Raw genomic sequence first — 13514 nt, forward strand, 5'->3', positions numbered from 1 at the left:
AAATGATTCTCCAAACATCCACTATAAACCAATGAATATTCACTTTAACCAATGAGAAGTGTACATAAATCTCTTGCTACTGACGTCATAGAATATCACATGAACTTTTGAGCAGAATTGAGTTGTTTTACACAGTATTCAGATTTTTAGAAAATGCCAACACTTTGACTTCCAAATTCATCCTGACCTACTACGAGTAATTTTAAGATGGTAGCAGGTTTTCACATCACATCGAATGCCGATGACGGTTTCGCATCTCATGCAAATTGACATGATCAATTACACGTGATTGATCATGTCATGCGTGAGATGCGAAAACGTCATCGGCATTCGATGTGATGTGAAAACCTGCTACCATCTTAAAATTACTCGTAGTAGGTCAGGATGAATTTGGAAGTCAAAGTGTTAGCATTTTCTAAAAATCTGAATACTGTGTAAAACAACTCAATTCTGCTCAAAAGTTCATGTGATATTCTATGACGTCAGTAGCAAGAGATTTATGTACACTTCTCATTGGTTAAAGTGAATATTCATTGGTTTATAGTGGATGTTTGGAGAATCATTTTCAGGGTGATTCTGAGCTTTGAAAGAGATCGTGAAATTTTATTCTATGTACTTAGGATTTTTCTTCACCAGCTAGTGTTAAAACCTAGTTTGATTTATTTTTTAAGTTCACAGGAAGTTGTTTTAGTATTGTGACTCCTAATCCTATGAGAGTTAAGAATGACTAACGCTGGTGAAAATCATTCTGAAACTTTGAAGCCTGAAGATGAACAGATGGGATGCAACGAACATGAAAATGAACATTGAGGCTTCTCCACAGCCTGATGATATGATACACTTGGGTGATTGTATTTTCACTTTAGGTGAATACTTTTCGGAAACGTACACGCGTGCATATTAGAAGATATACGTGTGGGAAAGATGGTATTTTTCGACCAACTATGGATGGTATTTCCTTAGAACCAGATGTGTGGAGATCACTTATTTCAAGCCTACGTAAAAATGTAAATCAAAAATTAATCGAAGACCGTGATTTCGCTTTTGTTATAAAAAAGGAGAGTCGAGTGCGAATGGTAACATCTGTGTTAGTGTGCAAAGATTGTTCAAACTGAAACGAGAAGTGTTCCAGTTGATGCCTGATAGAGTTCTACTTTTGGAAAGCCAGATTGACAAATTGTGCTACGCATCCCCTTGTATCTCACGTAGTGTCAAAGACAAACTTATGACTTATACTCTAAAAGAGTACATCCTTTCGGAAATTGAGAAAAAATATCCCTGTGATTGTCGATGTGATAAAATCAGCACATATACATCACAAGAAGTTCGTAAACTGGCTGATTCTCTACGTAAGTGACTATTTGATGAGCTCATATGCAACATAAACTACCTTTCTAAAAAAGAATGTGTGGATTGTAAAAATGGATTCATTTTTTACATGAGAGTGCATGAATGTGAATCATTAACAAGGGGTCGAAAGTTCGACACTTTTTTTCGAACGGGCTCTTTTTAATGTTAATTGGGAAAACTTGACTCGTGACTTCGTTACTTTGAATGTTGATAGTCCATGTTTAAAATGTCATGTGTCTGATTTATTTGATGCAATCGATGTTAAAAATACGCTTGAAAGTTTTGAAGAGTTTTACTTAAAGATGAAAGTTTTTTTTAATTGTCTTTTACTGTGTGTGTGAATAAATTGTGTTTATCATTTTAAAAGAGACTTGTGTTTTGATTGAGTTGTTGAATATGGTTGATGGATTATACTTTGAAATCACTCTTACATATATTTTTTATATGCACTTTATTGTAAGTAATCTTTATACTATCGGTGTTGTCTTCATCTTATTGTATGGTTTTGTAATTAAGACTGAATGAAAATATAATTTTTGTAATATTTCTATAGTTTAATGCATGCGAAGGACTTCAAATAATGCTAAGTGGAAAGTCAAAATTAGAACCGTAAAGCTTAAACATGACAATGGTTTGAAAACAATACACAGTTATATTCACATACACAAACTCGTACGTATCAATACACTTACATTAAAGAGAAATATTAAAGACTTATAAATTCTCATATGAGATAAGAACGCTCTTTCTTAACTTAGTTGGTCACATGATCGATAAAAGATCCTCACCTATTTGTGATTTGTCATGAAATAATATACATCGATAGATATGTTACTAAGTGTGTAATAGTTTTTATTTTTCTTAAATTCAAAGTTAAAACCAATTTGTTAATTGTAGGATTATATTAAGTGCTAAAAAATGCGATATTTTCGCTTATAATTTCGGTTGATAAGTAAAGTTTTATTACAAGTTCCCTCACACGAATGAACAAGCTTGAGTAAATGATTTGTAAGTATCTTAAACATTATTATTATTATTTCTAATGCGTGTGTGTTAATTAATACTTAGAGTGCAAAGAGTAAATGGTTAAGTGCTATTGGTTATTAATACTAAGAGTAAAGTGATATTGAGTTTTAAATTTAATTAAAGCATTTCGTTTGAAGATTCAGTTGAAAAAATTTTATTTTGTAAGTTTGAAAATTTTTGAAAAAAAAAAAAGATTGAAAGGAAAAAAAACAATATGTTACAAAAATATTATTATTATTTTGATTTGAAAAAAATATTTTTGCGGAAAAATTTACTGTTGTAAGATTAAAAATTTATTTTTATATGATTGAAAAAAAAAATTGATTTTTTTTTTTTAATTAGTGGAAAAATATTACAAGTTTGAGAAATTATTTCTTAAAAACATTTTATATGATTAAAGAAAACAAAAATTTTTGATTTCATTTTCTAAGTAGAAAAATATTACAAGTTTGAAAAAATACTGTTTTGAATCAAAAATCTGTTTTTGAAAGAAATATTCTTACAAGCTGGAAATTTTTTTTTATAAGTTTGAAATGAAAAAGAAATTAATTCGAAACTACGAATTAAAATCTAAAATTTTGTTTGGAAAACCTGACATCAGGCTATTGCCGATCTATGTGCTTGATATTTGAGAAACGTGAACTAATTTTAATTGGTCAGAAACAGTGACATCACTTGAAAGACGTAGGCCAGGTGGTGAATAATACTAGCACGTGGGGTTTGTTATCTGTTATCGGTAAAGGGGTAGATAGCAATATTGATAAAGTCATTTTCTCAATTCGCCTCGATGTGTGTGTGTGGACGATCCGAAGTGCTGTGGGATTACGGTAGTTTCTTTCAACAGCCGAGTTGATTTGCGATATCACGGCATGCGTTCTGCAAATCGACGATGGGCAGCCAGCCGTATGCAGCGATTTCAAATAAAACATGCATGTAATTGTAATTTTGTGAGATTGAGTTATAATTAACAATCCACTTATTACAATTTCATTCACTGTTTTTAAATAACTTCGCGATAGCTGGTACTTGAGGGATTTCACCCCAAAAAGGTTAGTCTTTTGTACTTAATTTTAGTCAGTATTTAGCTATAACTTAATTTGTCAAAATTTAGATTAAGTTTCTTAATTTAACGTATAGCTGTCCATTTGAATGTATCGTTCGAAAAGGATAAAGACTAAAATAAATGATATCGATTTTGTTAAAGAAATTAGTTGTTAAAGTAAAATATTATTGGGAAAATGAAATAGCCAAAGTGATTCTAATTCATGAAGGTTGAAAATTTTGTTTTATTCTAACAAGAGTGCTTGTATGAAAAAAAAAAATAATAAAGTAAAACACTATGCGATAAAATGACTAAGTTAAATACTAATCAAAAAAAATAATTAATAGAGTTGATTAAATAAAATGTGATAAATTAAATGAAACTCTTGAAAAGCATATAAAGTGATGAAATGTAACTTGAGTGCGAAATTTGCTTACTGGAAAAAAATTAAATAAGTTGATTTTTAAAATCCATGAAAATTTCTTAATGATAAGTGTTTATTAATGCTAAGAGTAAATTGATTCCAAGTTTTGAAATGAATTTCAGTAGAAGTTATTTTTCGGTAAGTCTATTTTTAAAATTTGCTGACATGAAGTTTTGATACTCGACTTATAATTTTAACATTTCTTGGGTACTTCATTGATGTTTAACATTTTTGTGTTATGTGTTTTATTTTACCGTAGGTAAAAATAATTAAATAAAAGTGAAATTTATAAATTGTAATGAAAATTCTGTTAATGAAATTGGTTGGTTGTAAAGTAATATTTTGGAAAAGCTGTAATGAATGATAAATAGTAAAACGCAGTAAGTAAAATAGTAAAGTATGGTAAAGTAAAATAAAATATTCAGAGGGGATTTAATTCATGAAAGTTGAAAATTTTGTTTTATTCCATCAAGAGTGTTTGCATGAAAAAAAAAATAAAGAAAGGAAAATATGATTAACTTAAATATCGATGATAAAAAATAATTATTAGAGTTAATTAAATGAAATGCGATAAATTAAGTGAAACTCATGAAAAGCATATGTAGTGATAAAATATAACTTGAGTGGGAAATTTGGTTACAGTAAAAAATTATTTAAGAAGATAATTTTTTAAAATTCATGAAAATATTTGATAGTGATAAGTGTTAATTAATACGAAAAGTAAATTGATTGTAGATTTTCGAAAATTAAATGGATAAATGTATAAAAATAATAACGTATGTGATAATTTAAAATATTAACAATGAAAAAAGAATCAAAGACGATTAAATGAATCTAAATCGTAAATGAGTTGCTATTTTAGTAAACTCAAACTAGAGTGAAAAGCATTTTAGTAGGAACATGTTAAAATCTCTTGTGCTAAGAAAAATAAATAACTTTTAAGCATAATTTTGTAACTGGAATAAATGTATGATAAAATGATTAAGTTAAGTATTAATGAAAAAGTAATTATTAGAGTTAATTAAATGGAATGTGATAAATTCAATGAAACTCTTGAAACATATATGCAGTGTTGGAATGTAACTTGAGTGCGCAATTTGCTTACTGGAAAAAATTAATTAAGTTGATTTTTTTAAAATCTGAGAAAATTTGTTAATGATAAGTGTTAATTACTACTACGAGTAAATTGATTGCAAGTTTGACATGATTGCAAAAATTGAAGACATGATAACGTTTTGAAAAATTTGAAGGTTCGATTCCTGTCACTACTTGTGAAAAATTTCTAAGTTTAAAAATATCGGGGGAAAAAAAAAACGATAAAGTAAAAACAAGCGAGAAAATGATCAAACTCTAAAATATACTAAAAAAAATCGAAATCACGAAAAAATAATCTAAGTCTGAAATGCTTGAAATTAGTTAAAGACTAAAAAGTTAAGAAAATAGTTAAAGACTGAAAATAATTGAAAAACGCTAAAATAGTGAAAAAAAAAAAAAAATCAAAGTGCTAAATGACAGGAAAAAACGTTAAAGTTCAAAATGTGTGAAAGAATATTTAAGTTAATTATTTCTTTGAAAATTTAACAAGTAAGAAAAAATATTTTGTTGTATGAAAGTCAAAAAAAATTAGTTAAGAAAATTATTTCTTCGAAATTTTTACAAGTTAGAAAAAATATTTGTAAATTTGACAAAGAAAAATGAAATTAGTTAAGAAAATTTAACAAGTTAGAAAAAATAAAAATGATAAAGTTTGAAATGCATGAAAAAGAAAATCAAAGTTTAAAATATATTTCAAGTCCACAAAGCATTGAACCAAATCTAAAATCTCGAATGGGTTGTATTTAAATAAATCTTTACTTAAGTGAAAACTTTGTTATTATGAAAAATAATAATAATGATGATAGTTTCAATTATGAGCTGAAATTCAGTTAATGATATGCCATGATTAGTACTAAAGAGTAAATTAACTGATGGTTTTAAAATTAATTTAATTGTAATATTCGTTGTCATGGTACAGATTCACATTAAGACTGAAAGAGTAATGAAAAATATAGCATAGTGGTTAGCATACGTTTTTGCTAACTCAAAGTTTGGGTGTTCGATTCCCAACTTCAACACTCTGTAAAAATAAAAATAATTAAATTCGTAGAAATAAAAAAAAAAAAAATAAACCTCTCAATAGATGGCGCCATGAACGTTAAACACCGCATAAGTTAAAGCATAGCAACAGGTGTTGCCAACCGAAAACTAAAAACTCTGGTTGTCATAACAACCAAAACTTTGACGTTGCCATTCAAAAAGTGAAAAACCTCCTAGTCTTCTATGACTAGAAAAACGACAAAGTCCAAAAGCGCGGGAAAATATTCAAAAACGCGCGAAAACTATTCGTAACCTTTCGCGAGCGAAAACGAGGAAGGGCGAAAACGCGGTGGTCATCTTCTTCAAGATTCAGGCGCAACCCAAGGTCAACCCCAAGGTCGGAGGAAGTGGAGGGGCAATGGTCGGCAGGCGCAACCAGGCGAGGTCACAGGCGCAGCCGGCTGCGCGGCTGCGCCTGCTGCAGGGAAACCGGCCTTTTTACACTACTTAAGTTGTAAATATTTTGTTAATATAGTGAGTTTTTCGTTTAGATAGTATTGTGCATTTTCTTTAGTCAATTTCAATAACTTTCTAAGCAATAAAAGATGCAAGCGACCAAGAAGAATCAGCAGACGGTAAGATTTTAACTACAGTTTCAATTTAAGATACCGATTAGTACATTTTTGCGTTACCGCAAAACGTTTACGCCATTTCGTTCACGCCAACGCTGACAGCTCCAAATGAAATAAAAGTTACCGAAAACTGATCAAAAACTATTACTAATGTCGAAATAATGCATAACTAAAAGAAAAACAGTTCAATCTCTGCACCTGGAAGTTTTTTTTTTAATGGAAACACATTGTCTTAAAATACATGTCGAGTGCCAAACTATAGATAATGCTGCCATCTAGCAACCATGCTGCCAAAGTCTTCGCCAAGCCCTTCCACTAGTCACATGATACATCTATGAACCAATTTTCTTTATCAGCAAGAATGAGAAAGCTCGGTCTACTCTTATTATTAGTCTATGGAATACGCGCATCAAATTTTTACTTTTCCCCCTCATTCAAATAGATTCGTCTTTTCTGAACATTTGAAAATTCCATGCAATCCGTGGTTGGACAGTAAGTAAAAACCTTTATTTTTCTTTCACTTTTTGAACTAAGATATCTTTTCGAAGCTTTAAATAAAATTATGCTTACGTTATACGGCCTTATCTAAACACTCTTGGGTTGAAATTCTCTCAAATACGCAGTCATTTCAATATCACTATGTATTAAATAAGTGTTGATGATTTAAAAATAAAGAAATAGAGTTATCTTACCGAGAGAGAGGATTACGTGAGCCAACTCAGCAGCCATCATGGTTCCGTTTTCATTCTTGTCGTATACTTTCAAACCTTCTAGTAAATCTTCAATTTTGCCAACGTCTTTAGATTTTTTGGCTCCGCTGAAGATGGGGAGGAATTCTTCGAAGTTGATCATTTTCTCTCCTGTACATAAAAAATCAACAGCGTGTGTTAGTCACTTCTAAAAAATCCGAATTTAAACATCCACTGAACGCAAGACTGTTGGTAAGTTTAAACTTTTCAAGGATAAGTAAAGTTATAGTGAATGACAGTAAAAAAGAAAATACATTAATTAATAAAATAAATAAATAAATAGGAGAAAAGTGGGCACATGTGAGCACGGGACGCATTTGAACATGTTAAGAGAAAAATCTTGAAAAATTCTCAAGTTGTGGCAGTGCCAGTCCTACTTCTTGTACAAACTTTTAGAGTAATGAGCCAGTTAATGTTCCTGAGGTGACAACTTTTAGTAGATGTTGTTTTAGTAGATGCTGATGTAATTTTATCACTGTCTTCTTCATGTGAAAACATATTGTACACTAATTAATAAGCTAAACTTAAATATTGCAAACCATTATACGTACATTCAAGTAAATCTATGACTAAATTTTTAAACTAAATTAAGAATTCCTCATTTTTGAAAATTAGTTCTAAGGTATATGACTGGGCACTTGTGAACACAACATATTGGGGAACATGCGAACAATTCCCACATCCTCTCTGTAATATAAATATTAGTATAGGGTTATTATAAGTGTTCAAAAGGGTGTAAAGATTTATAATTATTATTTTGCTACAATCAGATGGCAAATTCATTGTTAATTATTATTATACATTAGTATTAATTAATTATTTATTTATTCTTTATTTTTTAATTCTTTTGCTACTAAATAGTTGGCCAACAGTTTAGTATTACATAATATCTACAAGGAAAGAAAATATAAAATATTTTCCATTAACTAAAAACAATAACTAAAACAATTTTAAAATTAATCATCATATATATGAAGCTTCAACGCACTATATATCAAGAACTTTACATAATAAAACATTCTTTGTAATGTTTAGTCTTATAAGATTTCCTCTTGCCGATCCAGTAATTAAAACATACTGTGTACCTTTAAAATTTGACATATACAATTCAATTATACAATTAGGAAAAATATTTTCTAATTGACAGTTACTGTACAGTATAAACGGACATAATATAGGCTACCAACCCTTCATTGTGTTTCGCATATACGCATACGTTCTATATTAAAGAGTTTTTTGTGTCAAATATGATGCTTGTCCTGCATTTTTAATCTTGTTCATATGTACCTCAGGCTTGTTCACTTTTGCCCCTATAGGGGCACATGTGAACAATTGAAGACATATTTCAAAAATTCCATAAACTAAAGAAATAATTTTTTGAAAAATCTGAAAAAATTCCAGGATAGAAGGAAAAGGCTATTTAATCATGGGGACATATTTTCTCCGAAAAATTGATAGTTTTTTTTTTTTTTTTTTGAAAAGTTAAGAAAAGAAAAAAATTGTTCACATGCGCTCCTTTTTCCCCTAAGTAAAAATAAAAACTTGATTTCGTTTCTAAAAAATTCAAGTTTTTGCAATCAAGAATGTTAGCCAAATGACATTACTCCCTTACAAAAATAGTATTTTTGAATGTTACCTTTTAAACCTTTTTACTTTAATTTACCTTTTTGCAGTTTTTATTTATCTTCACGTAAAACATGTTTTCTTCCCACTCTAAATATATCAAAGGTAAGACTGAAACTGAAGAGCAGGGGGGAGGAAAACTTCGTGTCTGTAAAACGGCGGGAACTCCATCTTGACCACTTGTCAGTTCAAGGATTGACAAAAACCTTTGTATAGTTTTTGCAGCAGTTTATTACGTTACTATGACGTGAGCTCTTTTACTCGACTGAACCGTAGAATCGGAAAAAGAAAGTAATATATTGCTTTTGAATAAAATTGTAATTTTTTTAAATATAATATATTTAATATTTTTTAATGTGGTTTAATTTAAAAATAAATGCAGAACAAATTGAGGTATATTTATTGAAACACAGATGTGTTGATAGATCGAAATTTCGCAACTTTTTTTGAGAGAACTTCTTTTTAACCGACTTCAAAAAGGAGGCGGTTATCAGTTCATACCGTATGTATGTTTTTTTTTTGTTTGTCCACTCATAGCGTCTCACCTAGTGAACCGATTTTGATGATTCTTTTTTTAATGGATAGGGGATGGCTCAACTTAGGTCCCATTACTTTGTTTGACCATATTTGTTCTTTAGAAAAAAAGTTATGGGCAAAAAACAGTAAATTTTATGCAATCTCCCTATTAAATGATATTGTAGCGAAGTTCGCACTTTTCATCCGTGGATAACGGTGGCTCAGTGGTAGAATTCTCGCCTCCCACACGAGCGGCCCGGGTTCAAATCCCGACTAGGACAAAGTGAATTTTACTAAAATTTCGTTTCTACTGTTTCCCGTTTTTTCTCGAATGTTCTGTTAATTTCTGTATCTTTCCAAGTCTGGAAAGTTCCAGCACTTTCTCAAGTTGTATATAAGGAGATATAACGTTCATTCGTGGTTCTGAATAAAGATCTCGAGTTGAGACTAACGAGTATTCGCTTCATTTGGCTTTCACATTGTCTTCACTATCTTCATCTATGCGACAATATGAAACTCATTGTTATAAAAGTTTGGTGCCATATAACAGTAACATTAATAGTAATTGTAATGATAATTTTGAATAAAGGCTTTTCTAAAGCAATACAGTGATATAGAGCCGAACTTCTTACTAGGTAACTTCTTACTTTTACTGAAATATCTACATTTACACTAAAAAGAATGAAATAAAAAAATTTTGGAAAAAAAAATAGAACCGACTTCAAAATTGCTCTAAAAAGTGAAAAATAATTTTATTCTTTAAACACCATCGATAATACTTTTAAACATAATTTTTGAAGTTGGCGCAAAAACAAAAAGTAAAATCCATTGTAACCATGCTTCGTTCATATTTTTATCAAAAAATCATCCAAAGTTAGGAACGAAACATTTATATCGTTACTCAAATATGCTGTCATCAATGCGTAATGCATGTGGCAGTGAAGAAACTGGACCTGGTTAAATTTATACTTGTAGTTGAGTTATGGCTGTGAATGATTTTATCGATCGTTTTTGCGCCAACTTCAAAAATTATGTTTAAAAGTATTATCGATGGTGTTTAAAGAATAAAATTATTTTTCACTTTTTAGAGCAATTTTGAAGTCGGTTCTATTTTCTTTTCCAAAATTTTTTTTTGGTGATGCTATACTTTATTTTTAATGAACTTTTAAACAAAACTGGAAATTCCATTGAAATTAAAAGAAATCTGCCATTTAGCTCGGTACCGTACAACCTGAGAAAACCGTACGCCTTTTAAAAATAAAATAACGCAACAAATTTAAAAAAAAGCCATTAAATACCACGAAAAGATCCATTAAAATTCTTCACAAGTTAAATAAAGCAACATTGAACGCCCATTAAAATGAAAAAAAAAAAAAAATGCTCCGAAAAAATGTATCGAGTCATTAACAAACACTCAAAGTTCCGTTAAAATACAAAACCTGGGGGGGGGGGGGGGGGGAGGAGAAAACATGGTGATGACATAAATTTAATTTTTCTATTTTTGCCTAAGTAGTACGTACCTATGTTAGAAAATGACCTCTAATTCAAGCAAAAACGGATGGAGTGAAGTCAAGGTCTTAAATTTTTCATTTTGTAAAACTTTTCATGCATTTATTTATTTGCTTGACACTCACCTGCCTTCTTGGTACCTCCTGCCTTGTTGACACTGTCTTCCGTAACGGTCTGGTCCAAAGCCCTGAGGAGAGGTCCGAGCCAGACAGCGTCAATCTTTCCTTCACCGGTGGTATCGTACACTTCGAAGGCAGCCCTGCATTCTATTCGAGAAACAAAAGTTTTAAATAAATTGTCAAACGCGATAAAGCGAAATGCATTCAATGTGTTGTATATATCAAGAATGTCTCTAAAATTTACGAAAGATTTGAGTTAAATAGAAAATTAATCAATCTACTGTTGGCAGCGAAAAAAAAAAAAAGAGTCTGACAACTACTGACATTTTAGGGTTAGCAAATCGCAATTCCAGAGCTCGCTACCTTGCGGTGATTAACAATAGTAAAGAAAAAGGTAAACAGTCCATTCCACGTGTTTTCCTTGGGGTAAATTACAGGTTTCAGACAGTTTGTAGTGTAATGTAATTTCAGAAGAATAGAAAAGAAAGCTTCCCACAAACACGATGACAAATTACTGTCATTCGCTAAGCGTCAAAGCAAGTTATAAGTTACGGCATTTGTTTGTTTTACCTTTTCCATCCGCCATTGGACATTGGCTGCAGCGCCCCTATAGTTTATTAGAATGGCGAAAATGCATCACTGCTCGAAATAACTAGACGTTTTCATTATTGAACATTACACGTGGCACATCCTGATCGTGTATTGTCCATTTTCCACGAGAAGGCATTTGACTCCGCCTTCGTCACGTGGTATCCAATTCGAGCAGGAACTAGTGTATGGAGGGAGCAAGTCCCATCATTGGCTTAGCAAAAGTTTGGGCAAAGATCTCAAGTCACGTGACTCAACAACGACGAATAGTTGACACGTTTTGTGTGAAACTAGCGAGAGAAACCTGATTTCTTCAAATGCTTCGCTTTAAAATCTATCATGTGACTTGGTGTCTTTGTTTCACGAATGAAAGTCTCCATTCCCTCCATTTTATCTCTTCTCGATGGTGGTATCCGATTCGCAGAAGGCATATTCGAATCATATCATTTTGCCGTAAAAGCAGCAGTTTTTAAAATGTAAAAATAACAAAAGTAGCAATAGACAAATGAAGCAAGTGATGTTAAGTACACTGACTTTTTTTTTGAGCAATCATGATTGCTTATTGTTCTCACTTGACTGTTTTTGGCGTCCTATCATCTTATTTTCCCACCGCCACCCTCCGCACCATCACCGTGGACCGGCTGGCTCCTCACGATGCTGCTCCTATAGCGAAAGCCGTCTCCAGGTTGCATCCATGTCCTACACACACGCGCATACATACACAACTACACACACACACATACATACAGACACTTACACATATACACACACAAAAACCTACACACACACACACAAAACTACCCACACTTTCATGCCTGCACACAGACACAAACACACATGCCTACACACACATATCCCATACACACAAACACACAAATCCCCCCCCCCACACACTCGTGATTGCGAAAAACATAATTTGAATTCAAGATGTCAAAATTCAAATCAATTTTTAATTTTTTCTACATTAAAATGCACATCAAAGTTAAGGTTGTCTGGTCGTCCCATTTACAAGCGTTGGGATATGTTTACCGATAACCCCGCGTAAAATTGTAGCTCGAGAAGGCGGAGCGAATTGCCTTCTCCTGTGGAAAGCGGACAATATTCTCTCGTGGTCGGAACGATGATGATGTCTCTTCATCATCTAACTACCAAACGGCACGAACTTGAGGGTCACGGATTCGGACAAAATTCTAGATATAGGTCCATTCCCACTAGGTATGAGCCCAGGTAAAGCGGTTTGACTGCCTAGGCCCTGCAACGGGGGTCCAAAGATGGTAATTTGGGTCCAGAAATACAATGGAGTTTCCTTCGGAATTACAATCTTTACAACTTTTTTCCGCTATTGTACTGCAGTATGAGCCATTTGTATGCACATACCTTTGAATTAATTGCTTTGAATACTAGTTTTTAAAAGGTGTTTCTCAAATTAAAATTGGATACTACTTTTAATTTCAATATTTTGAATGCCGAAATAACGTAGTTACAGGATATTTATCGTTTGCAAAGAAAACTAATTATTTCGTTTTATATTAATCGTCTGCTAGTAAAAAGTATTTATCGTTTGCTAATTGAAACATTTATTGGATATTTATCGTCGGCTATCATACATGTTCCACAACGATAAGCAAAAAAATGGGAGAGGGGGAAAAGCTCTAATTTATTGCACATGACACATTAAAAAACAAAAATACGAGATCATTTCGACTTTTCAAGTAACTTAAATAACGCACATAAATAATTAGGTGTTTTCCCTTCCACTCATTTTACTAAAAAAAAGATGCCAAACATGTTGGAAGATCGAACATAGTGTCGAAGTGAAATTCCAATGGAAACACCACTGCATTTGTATGGCCAAACTAG

The 13514-nt window shown here is 31.6% G+C and overlaps 1 protein-coding gene across 2 annotated transcripts in view; it reads right to left on the reverse strand.

Annotated features, from left to right (window-relative positions):
- Nucleotides 1-13514, reverse strand: part of LOC129225089 (myosin light chain alkali-like) — a 64890-nt gene that overhangs the window by 27695 nt on the left and 23681 nt on the right. For both annotated transcript variants that reach the window (XM_054859643.1, XM_054859644.1), the window contains exons 3-4: nucleotides 11073-11213; nucleotides 7243-7410 (exon numbers count right to left, since the gene is read on the reverse strand). In XM_054859643.1, the coding sequence (XP_054715618.1) occupies nucleotides 7243-7410; nucleotides 11073-11213 (309 nt within the window). The remainder of the gene's footprint in view (nucleotides 1-7242; nucleotides 7411-11072; nucleotides 11214-13514) is intronic.

Source organism: Uloborus diversus, chromosome 6 (assembly GCF_026930045.1).
Source record: "Uloborus diversus isolate 005 chromosome 6, Udiv.v.3.1, whole genome shotgun sequence".
NCBI lineage: Eukaryota > Metazoa > Arthropoda > Arachnida > Araneae > Uloboridae > Uloborus > Uloborus diversus.